Source organism: Mesoplodon mirus, assembly GCF_964341445.2.
Source record: "Mesoplodon mirus genome assembly, chromosome: 7".
In the NCBI taxonomy this organism is placed as follows: domain Eukaryota; kingdom Metazoa; phylum Chordata; class Mammalia; order Artiodactyla; family Ziphiidae; genus Mesoplodon; species Mesoplodon mirus.
In genome coordinates, this window is record NC_138983.1 from 65,010,509 (window position 1) to 65,030,691 (window position 20,183).

The following is a 20,183-nucleotide window of genomic DNA, read 5'->3' on the forward strand; positions in this document are numbered from 1 at the left end:
CCCCATCCCAGCTCGTAGCATCAGCTCAACCTGTGCAGTCCCCCTCCTTCCCTTGAGGAGATAAGTCAGACCACAAGTGCGCCCTTGGGTGACCTTTGCAAGGGTCATGCAATGGGCTTAGGTAGGGCAGGGTTCTCTGGATTTAAATGTCCAGATTTTGGAAGAAGAAAGTAGGCTGTAAGGGGTTATCAATGGGACAACCGTGCAATTTATTGTGTAAACCAGGATATTTTTGAAAATGAAAGGGGGCACTATTCATAATTATGCTGGGGGAAAAAGCAATACATCAAACCGTCCTGGGCAAACTGGGCCATATGGTCACTATAGATTTCAGGCCATATCTGATGCTACTTTCAAGTTAACATAATATCATTTACCAGTAGCTGCAATGGTGGCTTAACGGCAGGCGTAATTTGCCATCAAATTCCTGGACAGCTGATCTAAGTCCCGAGAATCCCTGCCCGTGAGGGGAGCCAGTGGCACCTCTTCGTAGGAGGTGATCTCCACGGGGCAGCATCAGCAGGCCCAGCTGTGACCACTCTGAGTCCAAGGTCACTGACAAGGAGACAATCCCTGCCCATGTCACAGGGATTCTTTGTGCTTTGGAATGTTTTGACATGATTTTGGGGGCTGTGTTCCCACCCTCTTCTGACAGAACCCCGGGCTCCCGAGGTTGGGGAAGGCTCCTTCCTCTGTGCCTGAACAGAGCCGAAAGCATTTGTCACGGTGCAGGGTAATTTCTGCCCATCTGTTTCCTGGGCTGGCAGCTGTGGCGGGCAGGGCTGGATCCCCAGTGCTGGCATCGCAGCCCTTGACAGCCCTGAGCTCACCATGCTTTCTTGGCCATCACAGGTGGACAGCCGAACCGAAGAGAATGACATGAGCAAGCGGAGGCGGAAAGGCTTCAACAACCTGGAGGAGGTTCGTGTGCTCAGTGTCGGTTTACACAAAGCCCGTTTCCTGACAGCCAGTGGCCACAGCCCGCCCTCCGACCGTGGCAGTCGCCCTGCCCTTCTTTCCTTCCTCTCTCATGAACCACTGGGTTCCAAGCTTGGCTTGATGGGAAAAAGTTGGGTCTGGTCACTAGCTGTGTCACCCTCCCAGGGTGTGGCTCATATCTGTAAAGCACAGATGATGCATTTGAAATGGATGACATTTTGCAGAATTTTTAAAGATTAAGCAAGAGGACGTGTATAACATGCCACTCATGGTCTTTGGCACCCAGGGTAATCAAGATATGATCACTATGAATGGTAAGTAGTAAAGAGGCACCAGCAGCCCCACTTTTCTCCCAGTCCTAGTTGCTACCTTTTGTGTTTTCTGTAAAGCAGATGTCCCAGCACCCACACATGCCACCTTCTGGTGAGAGAAGAAAGGTTCAGGCTACTTCGTCAAAGCGAAGCATGAGTCTCTCTCCTGCTACTAAAAAATTGATCAGAAAAAGAGTATCAGTTCTTGCTTCCCAGGCAGCTCTCTAAAGAGACCTGAGATATATAGCTCATTCCAAAAAGCCATTCTAATTCCACAGAAGCAAGCTTAGGTACTGTCTGTGAACTGTAGGATATCAGCTTTAGCTAGCCTACTGGCTGATACCAAAATGATGACATAGAAGCAAGGGGGATAATTTGTAGGATACATTCATACTTCATGTATAGGACTTAGAAAAAAAACTTCTTTTATCTTATATGGTTGAAGAACTGCTGCTCTTGGCTCTGGCATGAGCAAGAAGCCAGTGAACAGGGAGACAGTTGAGAGGAAGAAGCTGTTGCTGATGAACTGGGCTGGAGAAGCATCCCATTCCCCAGTTACGGGTATTGGCTCTGCCTTAAGTGCCTGTGATTTCACTCCTGCCTCCTCCCAAGAAGCTTCCCTTGGATGTATTTTATCCCCAGGGGGAAGTCTTCTCCTGCCTTTCATCTGTGGCTTATTTGAGGGGGTGTTTGTGCGTTTCTGTTGTTGGCAGCACAAGGTTTAGAGTGTGGGAAGAAATCTGGTTGCACCTGCCCCCTCTAAAATGGCTCTGTTTTCTGGGTCAGCTGTTTTACTTAAGTCAGATTTAACCAAGCAATGATTCTCTCTAAATTCTTGCTACTCATAAAGTGTGGGCCAAGAACAAGGGCACCAGTATCACCTGGCAGCTGGTTAGAAATGCAGACTCTCAGGGCCCACCCCAGACCTCTTGAATCCAAATCTGGTTTTGAAGGAGACCCCCCAGTGATTCACGTGCACATGAATGTCTGCAAAGGGCCGCTCTGCACGACCCACTGTCCTGGCCTACTTTGGCCTGTACAAACAGTGACCAGCCTAGTAAACTTGCCCTATTCACACTCAAGCCTGGATTGCTATGCAGAGTTACAGTTCCCACTTTGAAGTAGGGATTGACTCTTCGGCTTGTGTTTGTCCAACTCTTCAGAGTGGCTGTGCATACAAGGTTTCCCATGGGGCTGCTACTCTTAGGGAATCTTAAAAAAAAAAACCCAAAAAACAATTGACTACAGCTTGCCTCTTCCCATGAATTTCTTCTAAGTGAACATATCTTTGTTTTGAGAACATCTGTTCCTGGGAGGGAAATTCATTGTCTCCTCAGAAAAACTGACTACCCTCTTGAAGTGACAATGCCATTTGTATTTCTGAGGCTGATGGGAGCAGATCTATGGTACCGGGGAACAGACATTCACTGGACATCCATCATTTTTAAAGTTTTATTTTAGCAGATGAGCTAAGAAAATCTTACATAGAATTCCATTTCATAAAACAGCATAACCAACTGGTCACGGTCAGCATCTAAACAGTCACAAGTCGTGTTGATATCACGTGTCCCGAAACAAAGCAATGAGAAGGGCCCTTCACCTCCATTACATCCTTCTCCAAAATCCCTAACTCTGGGCTAATCATGAGCAAACATCAACCCGACCCAGATGGAGGGACTTTGCACAAAATAGCTGACCAGTCCCCTTCAGAACTGTCAAGGTCATGAAAGACAGAGAAAGGTGGAGAAACCATTACAGATGGGAGGAGGCTGAGGAGGCATGATGACTAAATGCAATGTGGGATCCTGGATTATGTCCTGGAACCTAAAAGGACATTAGTGGGAAACTGGCCCGATCTGAATCAAGTCTATAGTTCTGTTAATGGTATCGTGCCGGTGTTAATTTCTTAGTTTTGATAACAGTGCCGCAATTATTCCAGATATTAACGTTACGTGCAGCTGGGTCTAGGTACGCAGGAACCATCTGTGCTGTCTTTGTAAGTTTTCTGTCAATCTAAAATTATCTCAAAATTAAATGTTGTTTTTTTTTTTAAGATAGCAACAACAGAGCAGGACTCGTTGCCATTGGGAGTGGGGCACAGAGGAGAGAAGGGAAACCCAGAGCCTGTGCCTTGCCTCACTGACATCCCCTCTTGCTTCCTTCACCCCCCAATTCTTCACCCTTTGTCAGCCACATGATATATTTTGAAAACTATTCTGCTTATCATTTCATTATTATATTTGACTTTTTCAACAGTCACATGAAGGTGGGTTACTGCTCGCATTTTACAGATTAGGAAACTTCAGAGAAGTAAATTGCCAAGGTCACTGGGCTGGGAGGTGAAAGAGTCAGAAGTCAAACACTAAGTGTCTGGCTCCCAAGCCTAGCTGTGCCCGTCTTTGAGAAGACTCGTCCCACCTGTGAGCGTTGTCTCCAGAGTGGGCATTGCCTCCTGCTTTTGCCTCACTTCCTCAGACTACAGAGGGTGTCCTTCTTCAGGAAACTGTCCTTGTCGTGAGCCCCCAGGCCCCCTCCTTGATATCTGGGTTCCAGAACCAACAACCAATGCATTGATTTGGCTTTTGCAGCCTTCAGCCTTTCCTAGCCAGAGCTTGGGCTCCAATCAAGAGGGCTGTAAAGAAGGTGGAAATCAGAACAAAGTCAAGTCCATGGCAAGTCAGCTGCTGGCCAAGTTCGAGGAGAACTCTCGGAACCCCTCACTCCTGAGGCAGGTGAGTCCTGTCAGATGTTCACTGACCCTGCCTTCCTGGTGAACAGAACCCTCTGAGAAGCCAGCAGAAATGTCAGGCTAGCACTGGATTTCAGGTGTGCCAGCCAGACCTGGCTCAAAAGGAGTCTCAAGCTTCTTCTAGATCTGGAGTCAGACTTTTCTAAAAGGGGCTGGATAGCAAATATTTTAAACTTTGGGGACCATCCAGTCTCTCTTGCAGTGACTCAATTCTGCCATTGTAGCATGAAAGCAGCCATGGACAGTCTGTAAACAAATGCACGTGGCTGTGTGCCAGTAAAACCTTATTTACAAAGACAGGCAGCAGGCAGGATTTGGCCCGAGGACCGTAGTTTGCTGATGCCTATTTTGCACTGGGGAAGAAATCCTTTCCCTGATTTTGTTTTGCTTTGCAACCATGACTTGTTTTGCAGCCATCTTTGAGATGGTGCAGCTGGAAGGAGCTTTAGAGATGCTGATTGCCCAGTCCATGGTGAGAACACCCGTCCGAACCAGGGTCTTAGCTCCATGTGGGCCCATAGGAATGGGGACCAACCTCGAGAGTGTCCCCTGGTGCCCCCCTCTCCTTGTTCCCTTGGGTCAGGCTGGCAGAGCTGTTGTGTCTGACCAGGGTCCATGTGAGGCTGAAGGAGGTGGGATGCTGTGGGTCAGGCTGCAGGCCCGGCTGACTTCTCTTGGACTCTGACTTGGAGTCTGCACTTGGATGGTTCCATTTGCTCCCCCAAATTCCTTTGGGGTACCACTGTCACATTACAAAAGCTTGGGACAAGGGGTTCAGTTTTTCTTTGGAGAACATCTGTCACATGACAGAATTAGGCTCCTCTCAGGAGAAAGACAAACAATTGGTTAATTCTGTTTAGAGGCAGTTATAGACATCTTCCTAGTCTTGATGTAGACCATGCCCCTCCTGGACAAACCGACCTTTCCCAGGAAGCCAGGTTTTTATTATAAGGGGGCCATGTTCCTAAGACTTGCAACTGTCTGAATTGTTTTCTCAACTGTCGCTCCTGGAGGCTTGGTCCCTTGCAGCCCCCACGTATTGATGAGGGCTCTCTTCCTTCGGAAGGACTGTAGCATCCCTTTCATCTAGTGGGCAGGAAGGACTTTGGGACTCGCCACCCTGGCCTGGTATGTGCCTGCCCAGTGCCCCGGGTCTGAGCCAAAAGGACAGCCTCCTGGGGATTCACACATTGTCCAAGAGAAGGGGACCATGGGACTTGCTGTTCACACGGACAGAGGGCCGGGCTTCAAGTTTCCCAGCTGGGCCCAGCTTGTCAGAGCTCAGCCCAGGGCTCACTCAGCATCTGCAAACTCTCTCTCCCTGACTCTCCTCCTCTCCTCCCTCCAAGTGTCTGTCTGACTCGCCTTTTCCTTCCTATTTCCTGCGGCTGCTTTTTTGGACTCACCTTCCTCCTCCCAGGAGCACCGTGTCTCAGGGATAGGTAAGCCCATACTGCGCTCTTCCTCTGACCCTCCTGTTAACTCTCGCCGTCCCAAGCCAGAGGAGCCCACACCCAGCCCGTCACCAGCTCTGAAAAGGCAGGTAGGGCTCCTTCCAGTGGATGCTGTCTTGGTGAAAACAGAGGGAACTTTGATCCAGAGGGGTGGGGTCCGTGGCTGTCTCTGCGCCCCACATAGGGCTGATTGTAGATTCTCTGGGAAGGCAAACACAACTTGAGGTTACCACCCTTATAGCTAGGAATAACCAAGTATGCAGCATCTTAAAATACATGCCAGTCAGGGGTATCGACTGACCAACTACCAGGCTCTTGGTGCTTTATTTGCTTTGGGGAAAAACAGACCACACCACACAGGGTATTTTGTGTGATGCCCCTGGGACACTTAGCTTATTCGCAGACCTCTTGAGTAGGCTGATTTCTAAAATCAGTGGAGAAGTGACAGTGATGGTGGAATGGGCTCAGGTGGCCAGCTGGCCGCATGCCATTGAAGGGGTAAGACTGGGATGTGGTTAGACCTCCCCTGGTGTCTGAGCAGATGAGGACCTGCCCAGTGGGCAGGGAGGCAGCCAGGAGCCATGGACTGAGGCTTTTTCCAGCTAATATCTCTGGGTTTGGTATGAACAGAATCACTATTATTGACCACAGCACTCAAAAGTGCCCAGTCAGCATAGGAATTTTGTGTTGCTTCTCGGGGAGTAGAGGTCAAAGGAGGTCAGTGTGGATATATTACAGTGATTCTATGTCTGTGTGTGTAAGAATCATCTAGAGAGCTTTATTAAAAATATCAATCTTGGGCTTCCCTGGTGGCGCAGTGGTTGAGAGTCCGCCTGCCGATGCAGGGGACGTGGGTTCGTGCCCCGGTCCGGGAAGATCCCACATGCCGTGGAGCGGCTGGGCCTGTGAGCCATGGCCGCTAAGCCTGCGCGTCCGGAGCTTGTGCCCCACAGTGGGAGAGGCCACAGCAGTGAGAGGCCCGCGTACCGCAAAAAAAAAAAAAAAAAAAAAAAAATCAATCTCTGGTACCCATCCCCTGACCAATTAAACCTGGGGGTTGGGCCCAGACTTTAGGAACCAGGGTGGTACAGGCTCTGATTCAGTGGGTCTGGAGTGTTGTTAATAATAAGACGGTATTGTTAAGGAGGATGTCAGGTGATTCTGATGCAGGTGTGGAAAGTCAACACCCAAGGTTAGTTTGGAATCTGACTCAACGTGGCATCTGGCGTGCCCTTGTCCCTGGTCCTCATGGGGATTCCTCACGGTGGCGGGGCATCCATGGGAGGGCCACAGTTGGGAAGGAAGCTTGATTTTCCTTCTCCCCCAGTTCCCCTTGGTGGTTGTCACGGGGCATGTGCTCCGAGAGCTAAAGCAAGTGTCTGCTGGCGGCGAGTGCCCGAGCAGGCCCTGGAGAGCCCGAGCCAAGTCTGACCTGCAGCTGGGCGGGCCAGAAAATCCCGCCGGCCTGCCTGCCACCTGCCAGGGAGCGCTGGCCCTCTCCGGGGTGCTGCGGCGGCTGCAGCAAGTGGAAGAAAAGGTTCTCCAGGTGAAAGCCTCGCTCTTTGCCCTGTCTCTGCCCTGCCTGCGTCTAGCGTGCCTTCCTTTCCTCCCCTCCCTCCTCCTGCCCAGGGCGGGTGCCGTCTCCCATCCTGCCGCGTGTGCTGAGGGCCGCAAGCCCACCTGTCTGCCTCCCTGACTCTCCCCTCACAGTGTCTGTCTCTATCTCCTTTTTCTTTCTCCTTTCTCACCTTGGCTGCAGAAAAGGGCTCAGAATTTGGCCAACAGGGAATTTCACAAAAAGAACATTAAGGAGAAGGCGGCTCACCTTGCCTCTATGTTTGGACACGGGGACTTCCCGCAGGTAAATGCAGGGCTTTCAGAGCCCCCAGGAACCCAGGTGTTGGACATCCAGGGAGGTTACTTGAATCAGTCTCTGGAGATTCATTTCTTCCTTCCTCCTCCCTCTGTAGCCTGAAAAGCTGTTCACTTTTTAAGTCACCAAAGGATTTGGACTGGCGTCTAAAAAAGCTCCAAATGAGAAGATTCAAAATAATTAGACAAATCATGACAAAGGGAAAACCAAGGCAGAAAAGCGGGCTCAGGTCATAGGAAAACATTACTGAACAGAAGCATGTGTGCTATCAGACCTTAGACAGCTTCTGAGTAGGCTGAGCTTCCTAGGGGTCAACACAAAGAGGGAAAGCTGGCCAACTGCAGGAATCACATCACGGTGCCTTTAAGGTGAAAGCAAACCAGTTGCTCATGAAGTCTGGGGACAGGATGGAGAGATGCCCCCATGGCCATGATCAGGGAGACCGTGAATATCGAGGTCAGCCACGTGCTGTAAACTGTGCCCTGCTTTTGCGAAAGGCAGCACCAGCCAGAAGAATGGCCTTGCCTCAGGATAGAAAGCACAGCCCCTGCCCCCGGCCAGGTACTTATTTAGAAACTTGCTGAGAAGAAGAGGGTGTGCTCACAAGGAGATGACAGAGTTGAGGATGAGGCCCCCGCGGTGCTTATACGTGTAAGGTACTCCCTTGCCTACAGCAAGCCTGGTCTCTAGAACATACCGCCTCTGCTGCTTTCACCCGGCCTCCTCCAGACCTGTGTCCTCTGCTACTTGGCAGAGTCATAGACATGGGAAGGATACTTTGCCTTCAGTGCATTTCTAGGGTTCCATGTGGCTGCAGAGGTCCCTGCTGGAGCACCTACCCCAGAGTAGCCTGGGCTTGTCCTTTCCTAAGCTTGCAACTGCTACTTCATACCAAGCTCCAGAGTGAGGCCTTCAGGAGTTCGTGCTGGTGTCGGCAGCAGACGTAGGCAGGAGCAGGACGGCTCTGCTCCAGCTATTTTGACGTGACGAAGGAGCCAGAAAAGTTGTAGCAGAGTGACGTGTAACCAGCAGTCAGATGGTCCTGCTGGGCTCCAAAGACGCAGGCTACCTTTTTGTCCTGAGACGTGGGCCTGGATGTCCTTTCCCCTCCTTGGATGTGTAGGCTTGGGGGCTGCATCATCGAGGCGAGCATCACTGTGCGTTTCCCTGGGGATAATCCTAGTTGCCTCTGTTTCTGTTCTGTGCAGAATAAACTACTCTCTAAAAGCCTGTCTCATACTCATCCTCCGTCTTCTCCCTCCTGCCTTCCATCTCCTGATTCAGCTGCTACTTCCTCTCCATCGACTGTTGGCTCTGTTTCTCCAGCCAGAAAGGTAGTTGTCCTGAACGATGGGCTTCCCCCGCTCCCTGCATGTTCTGAGATACTCTCCTGCTGTGCTCCACCTGCACAGACAACCATCTGAACCTTGGCTTGGCCGGGAGGAAAACTTATAAGATACGTTACAACGGTCCTGGGTTTGGGTTTGGTTTTGTGCCGGAGCAAGGAACAAAGCAGAAGAGGCAGCACACAAACCCTTATCAAGTGGTGCTTGCTTGTTCAGCACGCCCTCGCTGGGCACCCTCCATATGCCAACCACCGTGCCAGATGCTGAGAAAACAAAGAGGAGGGAGGTGCAGTTCTCTTAGACGGTGTAGATGGCAAACAGCACCTCAGCATAGAAATGTGTCACATTTTACCAGGTGATATTGCCAGATTTGGCTGGTTTTGGCCTGACAAAATGGCGGTCTCACGTGGTGAATCTCAGACAGGGCTCTTCATTAATTCTATGAGAGGTTTAAGAGGCAGGATTCTAGGAACCCAGGAGGGAGAAGCCTGGGAAGGCTTCACAGCAGAGGTAATATGGGAGCCAAGTGTTAAAGATTATATGGAAGGATTTTGCTAGAAAGAAGTGTAGGGGAAGGGCATTTTAGAAAGGATCTGGCACGTGGTAAGGTAGGCAGATAGGACTTGCACGAATCAAAAGACATTTCTGGTGCAACTTGATTTTCAGATAAAGGTATTTATGGGAGTGCAGAGAATGAGGGTGAGAGTCAGCCTGCTCTTTTTGCGTTAAAGGAATTCATTCTGCCCTTTGTAAAGAGGCACGGAAGGATCTGCTCTGAGTTCTGGAAGGATAACGCGGGGAGCAGTGTCGAGGGTGGAGAGTTGGCGGGGAGCTAACGTTGGTTGAGTAGATAATGAAATGCATCCATGAGCAATGCTTAAGTTTGGGTTCTGGAGCACTTTTCATGTTTTTTACTTGTCTTGCTGTTACCTAATATGCCAAGAACACTACCAGGCTGGCGTGGGAGGCGGGCAGTGTCCGGAGAAGCTTAGTCCCTGGAATGGATGAGCCTAAAAATGGACGTGAAGCCCGCTTGGTTAGCTGTTGCTCATGGGAGTAGGTTGGAGCCTCTTTCTAGAAGACTGTGTTCCCCTGAACACCTCCGTTCCGTCTGTTCCCACCTGGGCCCGTCTCCACGTGTGGTGCTGAGTGTGCCCCTGTCAGAGTTACTGCTCGTTCATTTCCACCCCGTCAGACCGAAGCACAAACCAGCCACCTGCTGGTGCATTAGGGAGAAGTTAGGTGCTGCCTCCTGGGAGTGCCACCCCCACTGACCTCCACTGCTGTGGGGAGAGGAGTGCAGGCAGGGTCTCCAAGAAAGGAGCAAGGAATATTAGGAGCCCCACCCGCTCCGAGGTCCCCAGTGTGGATGAGAAGCATCCCTGGAAGGGCAGCCCGAGGTGATGCGGGGAAGCACAAACACTTCCCGTCTTCAACTCTACTGAACACAGCCGTGGCTGACATGCCTGGCATCTTGTTCCAGGTCAGCTTTGCTTAGCCGTTTGACCTTAAACATTGACCTCAGGAGACTTGTCTGGGCCTCCGTTTTCTCATCAACAAGAGAGTGATTCTTGGCTCACATGACAGTGAGCTCTGTGGGTGAAGACTGGCATATTTGTCATCACCATCACCAAGGCTTCAGAGTAGCCTTTGTGTCCAGCTTGGGAATAGAGCCTTCCCTGGGGGGTACTTCCTGCTGTGGAAAAAGGTCACTGGCACCCTTGACAGGCTGATGGGAGGGGCAAGGGCACCTGGGCACAGGCAGGCAGTGGCTGGTGCTCCTGGCTGGGCAGCCGGGCCCACACCTTGCTTCCCTCTGGCCCAACCCCTTTCCGCCTAGCCCCGGCCATGCCCTCTCTCGCCTCTGCTTTTCTTTTGTCCTTAGGAAGTCCTGACTTGGTCACTGCCCTCTAGAGTTGAGAGCAGAGGTGGGACAAGAGAAGTCACCACACATCCCAAGTCCCCTGACTTGGTTTCCAATAGGTGTTAGTTCTCTAGGTGATGGCAAGAGACAGCCTGCCCAGGTACAGGTGGGGCTGCCGGGACCTGGCAGAGACACTTCTCATCGTGAGACTATCCTGTCACATCATCATCACACTCCACTGCAGCCCTTGGCTGCTTCTCCACTGGGCTCTTCAAGCAGCTTTAAACCAATGTCACTCATTAAGCCACTGAGTGAGCATTCATTCATCCAACAAATATTTATTGAATGACAGCTGGTGTCAGGCACTTCACTCTTGGGATACACATCAATGATCAGTAGTTACCTTCCTGCCCCGATGAGGCTTGCATTCTAATAGAGGGAGGTAAATAATCAGCAATAATATAATATAGAGGTAAATTACATGACATATCAGAAGGCAGTTTTTCCCCTGGAAAAATTGGGGCAGGTAGCAGGGACCTGGCATGCTGGGGAAGGGTAGCACTTTCCAATGGGGTAGCAGGAGGGCTCTTCCTGGGAAAGAGAATTGAGCAGAAGCAGAGCCTCAGAGAGGAAAACAAAGGTCCAGGGAGGAGACTAGTTCCCAGGGCTCCTGACTCCAGCCCATGTTCTCTCCTCTGTGCCACAGCAGCCAAGTATGAATGGAGGCCTCGTCAGAGGGACCAGCCCAGAGGTTATGTGTGTGTAGAGCCCCAAGCCCAGGCTCAAGGAGGGCTGCAAATGGGGTGGGTGGGCTTCGGGATGGCCAATCCCAGGTCCTCTGGTCCCCACCTCTACAGCTTTGTTCTTTGTTTCTCCCAGGTTGGGGTAGAACAGTTGCTCCCTGTTGTTGTTTTTTAATCCCATCTCCCAAGCCAGCCTTGGCCATCAGATAATGGTGTACTTGGGCTATCTTAATAGCTTCTGACTTACTAATTACAGGCTGATGAGCTTTTCACTGTGTGACTGGGAATGACTGGGGAGCTCTCAGAAAAGCCACCCTAGGATGCTTACTCTGTCTGTGCCTTTGTTTCTCCATTTGTAAAAAAGGACCCAGCTTGGACCTGACACCCCCAGACCCCTCCAGATCTCACCATGAAGCCATTGTAGGCAGTTAAGCACAGAATGGTGAATTTCCAGCTTCAAGCACTTTTGGAAAGGATATTGCCAGCTGCACTGCTCCCCTGCCCCACCTGCAACTTTTCTCCCTCTCCCGGACCCCACCCCAGCATTGATTCCACACTGGGCTTTGCACATGCAGAATCTGAGAGAGGGATGGCCTCCTCTGAGGAGAGAATTAGCTGCCCCTTAAAATAGGTGACCACCTGGTGACAAACAATTTCATTCAGTCCTGGTGGAGCTCTGAGAGCCTCTCCCCTGGAGAGAGCCTGGGGCCTTAATGCTTCTTCCCATAAGATTATGGGCTGCTCTGATTGCCCAGTGACTCAAGTTTGCCTCATTCAGGGGAGCCAGAGGAAGGAGGATGCACTTGGAAACTGATGCTTACTTCTTAGCAACCCCCTGGCAGGCAGCGTGTTTCTCTTCCTGCGCTGGAGCCCTACACCTTAATTCTGAGGATCCAGGGATAATCACCTCCTCAGAGGAACAGACTTAGTCAAACTTGTCATGAGGATCACGTGCTACTCACAGGGATGCAAACTTGGGTTACCAATTCCAGGAGATGTAGCCAGGGCTCTACCTTCATTCAGACTACACTTGCCTGCCCTCTCAAACTGGCATGTCACCTTACATTTCAGAGTGATGCAGCTGGGGTTTTGGCCTGAATAGTCACAGGGAATCTTGAGGCCCTCTCGTTTAGGGCCCAAATTCTTACTGGAGTCTTATCTTTTAAGACCATGGGCTATGGGATCATGCCCAGGCTGATCATCCCATCAAACCAGCCCTCTGGTAGCTCTGTCAGCTCCCATCAACCCTTAGCTAACTTCTTTCTTCAAGGCAGGAGACCACTGCCAATTCAGCCTTTAGCATGGCTGCTAGCCATTTACCAAGGCTGGTGAGCTCTTGCAAGATCAAGATGGCAGCTGAGTGTTTGCACAGCTGAGCCAGAGGGAGGGCCTCAAGGGGCTGGGTGCTGTGGTTAAGTCCTTCTGGGTCAGAAGAGCAATGTGCATTGCAAAAGGAGCTCTCTCTACCCCTGGAGGTGTTTGTTTTAAAACTGGATTTGCAGGGTTTACTCTAGAGATTTGCATATTAGAGAGAAGCTGGGTGAGTCTTGGCTGGGCAATCTGCCAGTGTTTCATCTGATACAAGGGTAGATCTCAAGGCTGCTCCAAACTCATTGTTCTCTCTGTTCTGGGGATAGAGCTAGGCAGCGCTTTGGAGGTAACCTGTGTGCATCCCAGCCTGGGGGATTTTAATTGGCAGAATGCTGGTGTGTCAGGGAAGCAGGGTGTGATAGTGAGAAGGGTATAGGCTTGGAGTCACGCTTGGGTTCAGAGCACCGATTACTTGATTACTCGCTGTGCGTCCTTGGACGAGCTTGTGGACCTCTCAGCACCTCAGTACCCTAACCTGTAAACTGGAGGCGGCAGCAGCTACTCCTGAGGATGACTGGGATAATGCAAACACCTAGCATATATCGAGTGCCTCAAGTGTCCAGCAAATGTGCTTTCTCCCCAGTGGAGGAGAATTCTAGAAGAAAGCTCACTTACCTAAAAGGCATGTTGATTCCTCTCTTTCTAAAGGCAAAGAAGTCACCTTCAGGCTTCCATTTCCATCCCAGCCACTTAGGAGCACCGTGGCCTCAGGTGTTAGAGCCTCCCTGAACCTCAGCTGCCCCGGCCTCGAAGGGGGATTATCAGACCCACCTCGCAAGGCTGTGAGGGTTCAACACAGCTCAGCGCCTGGCACCAGGGGACGTAGGTGCAGACATGGCCGTCCACTGGGAGGTCATAGCCCCAAAGACTTGCCTGCATCTCAGCCCTGATGGTATCATTTCCAGAGCCCCTCAAATAAGGCAGTTTCAATCCTTGCCCTGAGCATATATGGCTGAGGACTCAGGCCCACCAGCCTGTCCTCTCATGTTTCTCATCCAGGGACTCCTCAGTGAGGAATATATTTGCTCAAGTGGGCCCAGGAGACGACTTCCTCTGGCCCTACGTGTGGAAACTTCCCCTTCCCTCGAGCCCTCAGCCCCGAGGCCCTGGAAGCTCTGCTCCCAGCCTTGCCTGACTGTGTGGGCTTCCTTATCCCCACAGCAGGCCAGGTGGCCACAGGAGGCTCAGTTCTGTGAGGAAGCACAGGCCAGACACCTGGTATTCCTGGCTGAGTTCCAGGCCCAAGGGGGGATGTCACCATTGTTTGGACACAAGCAGGCCCAAGAGCCTGCTTCCTCCTTCATTCAGGGGAGCATCTGCCCTGTGCTGGGAGCGTAGCCATGAGAAAGATACAGTCATGACATGACTGTGCAAACCGGAGGGGAGATGACCCATCTCCCAGCATGGAGCAGGGTGAGAAAGGCTCCAACATCCAGATGGGGACCATGCTTGGCGATGGTGCTCGTGATGACCGCTAATGTCACCACGTGTGAATCTCATTGACTCGGCGGAGAGAAGCCAGTGCCTTCATCTGTGTGGGCCACATTATCCTTACTCACACAGAGGAGGGACCCCAAGCAACTGCAAGTCCCCCTGAGTGAAGGCCACTGAGGAGAGGAGAAAAAAAAGAAGTTCCAGAAAATGGAAATTTGAAGGTGCACCAATTGCGGTGCTTTGGACTCATTAACCATCTGCCAGGCGATTCCTGGGAGCCCAGCACCGTGTGAGGTGCAGCCCAGATTCTTTGATGACTCTTTCACAGCCCTGTGAGGATGGCAGTGGTCTCCCCATTTTACAGATGAGGAAGCTGAGGCTCACAGAAGGGAAATGAAGTATGTGAGGTTAATCTAACGTAATGTTAGTTGATGGCCCACCTGAAGTCTCCAACTGTTCCAGCTTTTTCTAATTAACTAGCTGAAAATAACTAGAATTCAAAGGGGAAAAGAGGTAATGAAAAATACTCCAGTTCTTCAAAAATTACATAAATATTGAAGATACATAAAGGGTTGCAAAAGCAGTCCCATGGCCCTCCAAAACTACCAATTCTCAAAACACCAGTGACTGCGGCCAGTATATTTCTGGCCAGGTCATCAGATTGCCCAACTTTGCGTTTGGGCACATGATCCCCAGCCAGTTTGTAAGCTCTCCCCTTGACCAGCACCCCAGGAGCACGCGTGCTTTTGCCTTTCAGTGCAATAATCTCCTTGTTGAGAGACTCTGGCTCTTACTCTGAGGTCAAACCAGGATGAGTTTTCTGGAGGTTTCTCCACGAGCGGAGTTTCCTTTCTTCCTCAGGATGCCGAGGTGTGGTCCACGGGCAGACACTGGTTTGTGACCCAAGGAGCACAGCAAGTGAGAGTAAGCATTAGACACTTGTAGAGCAATTTGACATTTGCCACACATCCAAGCGGGTGATCGTATTTCTAGTAATTCATTTTCATTGAATCCAGAAGTATGAGGCCACGGTGGATTCGAGATTTAAAAAGAAAAAGCAAAACCTGGTCATTCACCACCGATACTTTGAGTTAGCAATCCATCTGGTCATGTCCTCACTGTCTTGGAGCCAGTGAGACATCCTGCTGTCAGGAAAGAGGAGATAACCCAAGACCCCAGGGCAACGTCCGCCTTCACACCAGTTTTTGGGGTGGGCTTCAAAGGCCCCCTCTCACCCCTTGAGACAAGCTCTTCATCACCTGGTCTCCTTGTGACCATTCACAAGTCCTGGTCTACCTCTTGGTCTTGGTGATGATCCTGGGCATGATTTCCGTTCGGTTGGGAAGGCATATGGGAGCTCCAGTGCCACTTCCCATAAGGGTGCCTTCATTTCATTATTCCTAAGAAAGCCTCTGTCACAAGTGGCAATGTGGATGCAACTGGGAGAAAGGAGCCTTATGTGAAGAAGGGCCCATAATGAGAGGAAGGACCAGCCTTGGATCTCCTGGCCAGGACCTGTGCTGATAGAACAACCGAGCCGGCCCAAGACTGCACCCCCAGCAACCTCAGGGCCCTCTGCTTGCTTCTTCTGTAACTGCTCCCAAAGTCAGGATTGCACAGAAGATCAGTGGCACAAAGTGCTTATTAGCTAAGTGGTTACTAAGGTCTCGTTAGGGACTTGTATTTAAAGCCCCAGAAAGTACAGTCTTGATCTCTGTTCTCTCAGGGGAGGCAGTAATTGCGCGTGGGTATGTGACATCACATGGTGCCTTCCTGGGAGAGCGCCTCGGAGCCAGTTCATACACTGGGTCGGGGAGACAGCCACACAAGGGGAGTGTGGGCAGGGAGGTAAATCTGACCTCCCCTCTTTATTTTGCTGTAAGCCTAGGAAGGACTTGGTATTCTACAGCTCCTATCCGAGGGGCCTGTGTCGGGGGCCCCAGCAGGGGATGGAACATCAGGCAAATAATGGCATATTGTCCTGAGCCAGTGCACCTGAACCTCTCTTAGAAGCAGGAGCCAAGGTTCTTGGCATTTGTGAAATCCTGAAAATGGCAGAATGTATGCTTGGAAGCAGAATCCTAATCTCTCCCAGGTGGGACCAGTGTTGTGGGGTGGGGTGGGGGGTAACTGGCCTGGCAGTTGCTGCCTCTGAGAAGGAGCGAGCTTTGTCAGGTCTGAGGAGGTCCTGTCTGTCTGAGTCCTGGGATCAGACACCCCAGCAGGCCCCCGGCCACATTTTCCATAGTCCCCCAGAGCCATGCATGTGGTCTGGCGCGACTGATCCAGAGTAGCTGCTGGTGTTGGGACTTCCTCAGTGAGAAAGGGGGCAGGCGTCTCCTGGGTCTTGTCTTTCTCCCCAGCCTGCTTGGCGTCCTTTCCATCTTCATCCTCTTTTGGTGCCTGTGCTTTTGCGGGCACCCGATGAGTTAGCCTCAGGTTCTGAGGGTGGGCCCTGCTCCCAGGAGTCGGGGTCTGTGGGCGCCGGCTGCCATTTGCTTTGCTGTCCCCTGAACTTCCTGCTTGATACTGGAGGCTTGCACAGCAGATTCGACGTGGCCTTCCAGGAGCAGTCTTGGGTTTAGATTGAGGGCCTTCCTTCACCCCCGCACGAGTCACTGTTACTCGCCATCAAGATGGCTATCAACCTGTGTCCAAGGGCCTTCAGCCTAAATTGTTGCTCTCCGTGGCCACACCTCCCAGAAGCTGGATTCAGAGGCCGGGGGAGCGTCTGGAGCCCTCCTCCCTCCAGCGTCTTGGGATCAGGAACAGTGTTTATAGATATAATCGCATATTGTGCATTTTTGTCTCCCTGCAGGGGAGACTGCAGTATTCCCAGGCTGGCCTTTCAGAGCTGGTATGGAAAGAGGGGAGCAAGTCGGGGTTTGCCCAGGGGTGTATGTGTGATTGTGCTCTGTCTGCTTGGGCTGTCAGCTCCCACCCCTTCCCCAGCTCCATGACATGCCGGTGGGGTTCCACACATTCATGGGTAGGCATGGACCATCATGCCCTTGGGAGCACAGACACACACAACCTGTCAGGCTGTGATCCCCGGAGCCAGCGTGGAGCTGACTTGCCCAGCACCATCTCTGGGGCCCTGGGCACTGCCGCCTGGAGCTCCCCATCCTTCTCCTTCTACCTGCCCAGTAGGGACCAACATTCACTCCCATTCCGGTTGCTGTTTTTGTCGGCAAGGTGGTCTGCGTCCTGACCTGACAGGACTCAGGTTAGGCGTAGCCATAGCTCCCTAGGGGACACGGGAGCTGCAAGGCAGGATGAGGCTGCCGAATTCAGAGGGAGAAGGGAGGGTGGAGTCAAGTTCCTCTTGGTCCAGCCCTGCCAAGTGCCAGGCACTCACACACACACTCTCTCACTCAGTTCCTGCCACAGCGTCGTGAGGCAGGCACCGTTTATCCCCATTTCAGTAATGAGGACACTGAGTTCAGAAGTTGAGGACTTGGTGCCCCATCTCAGAACTGGTTAGTGGTGGAGCAGGGTCCTAACCCTCCAGGTCTGGGAGTGGGGTGTTGGGGGCAGTTCTCACTAAACAGTAGCTCCCGGCCCTCCAGAGAGGAAGGGTCTTGGGGAGGGCGGCCGCAATGCACCTGGCTTGTTTTCTTAGCGTGAAGGCCTCCCGGGCTTGCGCTCAGGAGACCTTAGCAGAGTCCTGGCTCTTCTTGCACTTATTTCTAAGTGGGCTTGGACAGATCCCTTCCTCTGGTATTTATTCCCCCTACCTGTGAACCAAGCAACTCAAACTCCTGAAGACCAGGTACCCTGCAGGCCTCCATTTCCCTCTTTTCTCCATCTGCAGAGTGCCCACTGCCCACTCTGGGCTGGTTAGGCCTCTCCCGGGACGTTGGGTGCTGTTTGCATGTGGGTGTGGAGCCCACTCCCACCTCCAGCTTGTTCGTGTGTTCCTTCTCAGTGCTAACTGGCCTCTACCTTTGTCTCTGTCTACTCTTATCTCTGCTCTTGGGTAGCTGACAGTAGGGAAAGTGTCCAGCGGAATAGGGGCTGCAGCTGAAGTTCTGGTCAATCTGTACATGAATGATCACAGACCTAAGACTCAGGCCATCTCTCCAGACCTGGTAAGGATGTACACCCCACAGCCTCCACCCACAGACACTGGCTCTGGCCTCCCAGGGAGGGTGCACGGGACGCAGAGAGGATTGCCTGGCCCCTCTTCTCATGGGACGAGAGGGGCTGAGACCGGGCTGGATCAGAGCAGAGGTTAGCGGGAGACTGTTCTTCCTTGTAGACAAACCTCACTCAGCCCCCTTGTGGGTCAGTTCACAAAGCAGAGCATCTTCCCTGCTGGCTGGGGCTCTGGAGGACTTAGTGCAAAGGCCAGGAGGGGCCGTCCGCAGAGGTGGACAACACTTACTGCCAATGTTTAGCATCCAATCTGGATTGGATTGAGAATTAAGTCATGGAGAAAACACCCCTTTCCTCTGAATTCTCCCCTTCTCCAGTGACTCTGCTCATTGTCATCACCAGCAATTTGAGTTGACAGCTCTTTTGGTTTCCTTTTGGTACATTCCCCTGGAATCACCCAGGTGTGCCCCTCCTGCCCTGGCCCTTGCCCTCTCCTCTCCCCTCTTGCATTTAGGAAGTTGACTGGCAGCCAACTTAAACACACAGAAAAGGGCTGCCCCTTCTCTGCAGTTCTCTTGAACAGTTTTATTACCATGAGCTTTCCCTGCCTGACCTATGTCACTGCAGGGGGACAAGGATGTGTAAAACATTCTTTCAGGGACCTCACTCGAGACGCAGGCAGTACTTAACCCCTGGGTCAGACTCCTGGAGACAGCATCGCTGGGCAGCACGTTTGTGAGGGATGCCTGCTCCATCAGACCAGGAGATGTCACTCTCACCCTGAAGCCAGAATGGCCAGCCTGCCTGGGAGCACAGTTAACAGCTGCCCCTGCAGGGCTGGGGTCTGCGTATCTTCCCACCCTCATTCTTTGCTGAAGTGCCTGCAGTGCCTGCAGTGACAAAAGCAACACGTAGCCCGTGAGGCCCCACGATGCAGGCCGGCATCTCTACAAGGCCAGCCTCACAGTTGAAGATGCAGTGTATGCCCTAACACACTGCTCTTCTCTCCCGATGCCCTGTGTCCCCCAGGAGTCCATACGGAAGACGTTTCCCCTGAACCTGGGTGGCAGCGACACCTGTTATTTCTGCAAGAAGCGCGTGTACGTGATGGAGCGGCTGAGCGCGGAGGGCCACTTCTTTCACCGGGAGTGTTTCCGCTGCAGCGTCTGTGCCACCACCTTGCGCCTGGCCGCCTATGCCTTCGACAGCGACGAAGGTAAACCCCCAGGGGCCGGGGCAGCACTCGTCTCTGGCCTGGGCTTCAGTCCCTTTGGAGGCTCTGGGCCAGCCAGCACTTTGCAGGGAGTTTTGGTGTCATCAGGAAAGCTCTTCAGGGAGCAGGGATCCCCTGCTAAAGAGAGAGGCCGCTTGTGGTGAGCAGGGGTCCTGAGGGAAGGGGAGCTGTCAGCACCAGGGGTGCATCAGCGTGGGGGGCCCCTACCAGGCGGCGAGTGCCTTATGGATGTTTTCTTACTCAGTCTCGCCACCTTCAGTTGCCCCTGTGTGGCTGAGAAAATCAAACCTGATAACCTATGTCACGTGCTCAACACCACACCTGACATGTAATAGGGGTTCAGTAAATGATGGCATATTCTTGTTACTATGTATAAAGTATGCATTGTAAAAACGACAGTAACCGTGACATGCCCTCTGATAAGTGGCCTACCGGAGTCATCAATGAAAGAATTGCGCTCATTGGAATGAGTGATTATTTTCTAATTTCCAGCACTTGATGTTTGCACGGTCATAAAATGACAGTGCTTGTGATTCCATACCCTCACACTAACTGCCTGGGTTCAAATCCAGACTATGCCACTTCTAGCCATATAACCTTGGGCCTGTTACCTAACCTCTTGGTCCCTCAGTTTCCTTATTTATAAAATGAGGATGATACTACTTAGCTCATAAGGTCGTTATGAGGGTTGCTGGGTTAATTCCCAGGAAGGATTTAGGATAGTGTCTGTTATATTGAGTCCTACACAAGATTTTTCTGCTGTTATC

General features: G+C 51.8%; 1 protein-coding gene across 4 annotated transcripts in view; it reads left to right on the forward strand.

The window, feature by feature from the left end:
• MICAL2 (microtubule associated monooxygenase, calponin and LIM domain containing 2) overlaps window positions 1-20,183 on the forward strand; it is a 226,124-nt gene that overhangs the window by 118,943 nt on the left and 86,998 nt on the right. For 3 of the 4 annotated variants that reach the window (XM_082629275.1, XM_082629274.1, XM_082629276.1), the window contains 3 exons: window positions 853-921; window positions 3,839-3,982; window positions 19,212-19,398. In XM_082629275.1, the coding sequence (XP_082485401.1) occupies window positions 853-921; window positions 3,839-3,982; window positions 19,212-19,398 (400 nt within the window). Of the gene's footprint in view, window positions 1-852; window positions 922-3,838; window positions 3,983-5,419; window positions 5,543-6,780; window positions 7,000-7,212; window positions 7,315-8,534; window positions 8,661-13,298; window positions 13,362-18,067; window positions 18,176-19,211; window positions 19,399-20,183 lie in introns of all 4 variants that reach the window. The other variant, XM_082629277.1, reaches the window with a different exon arrangement.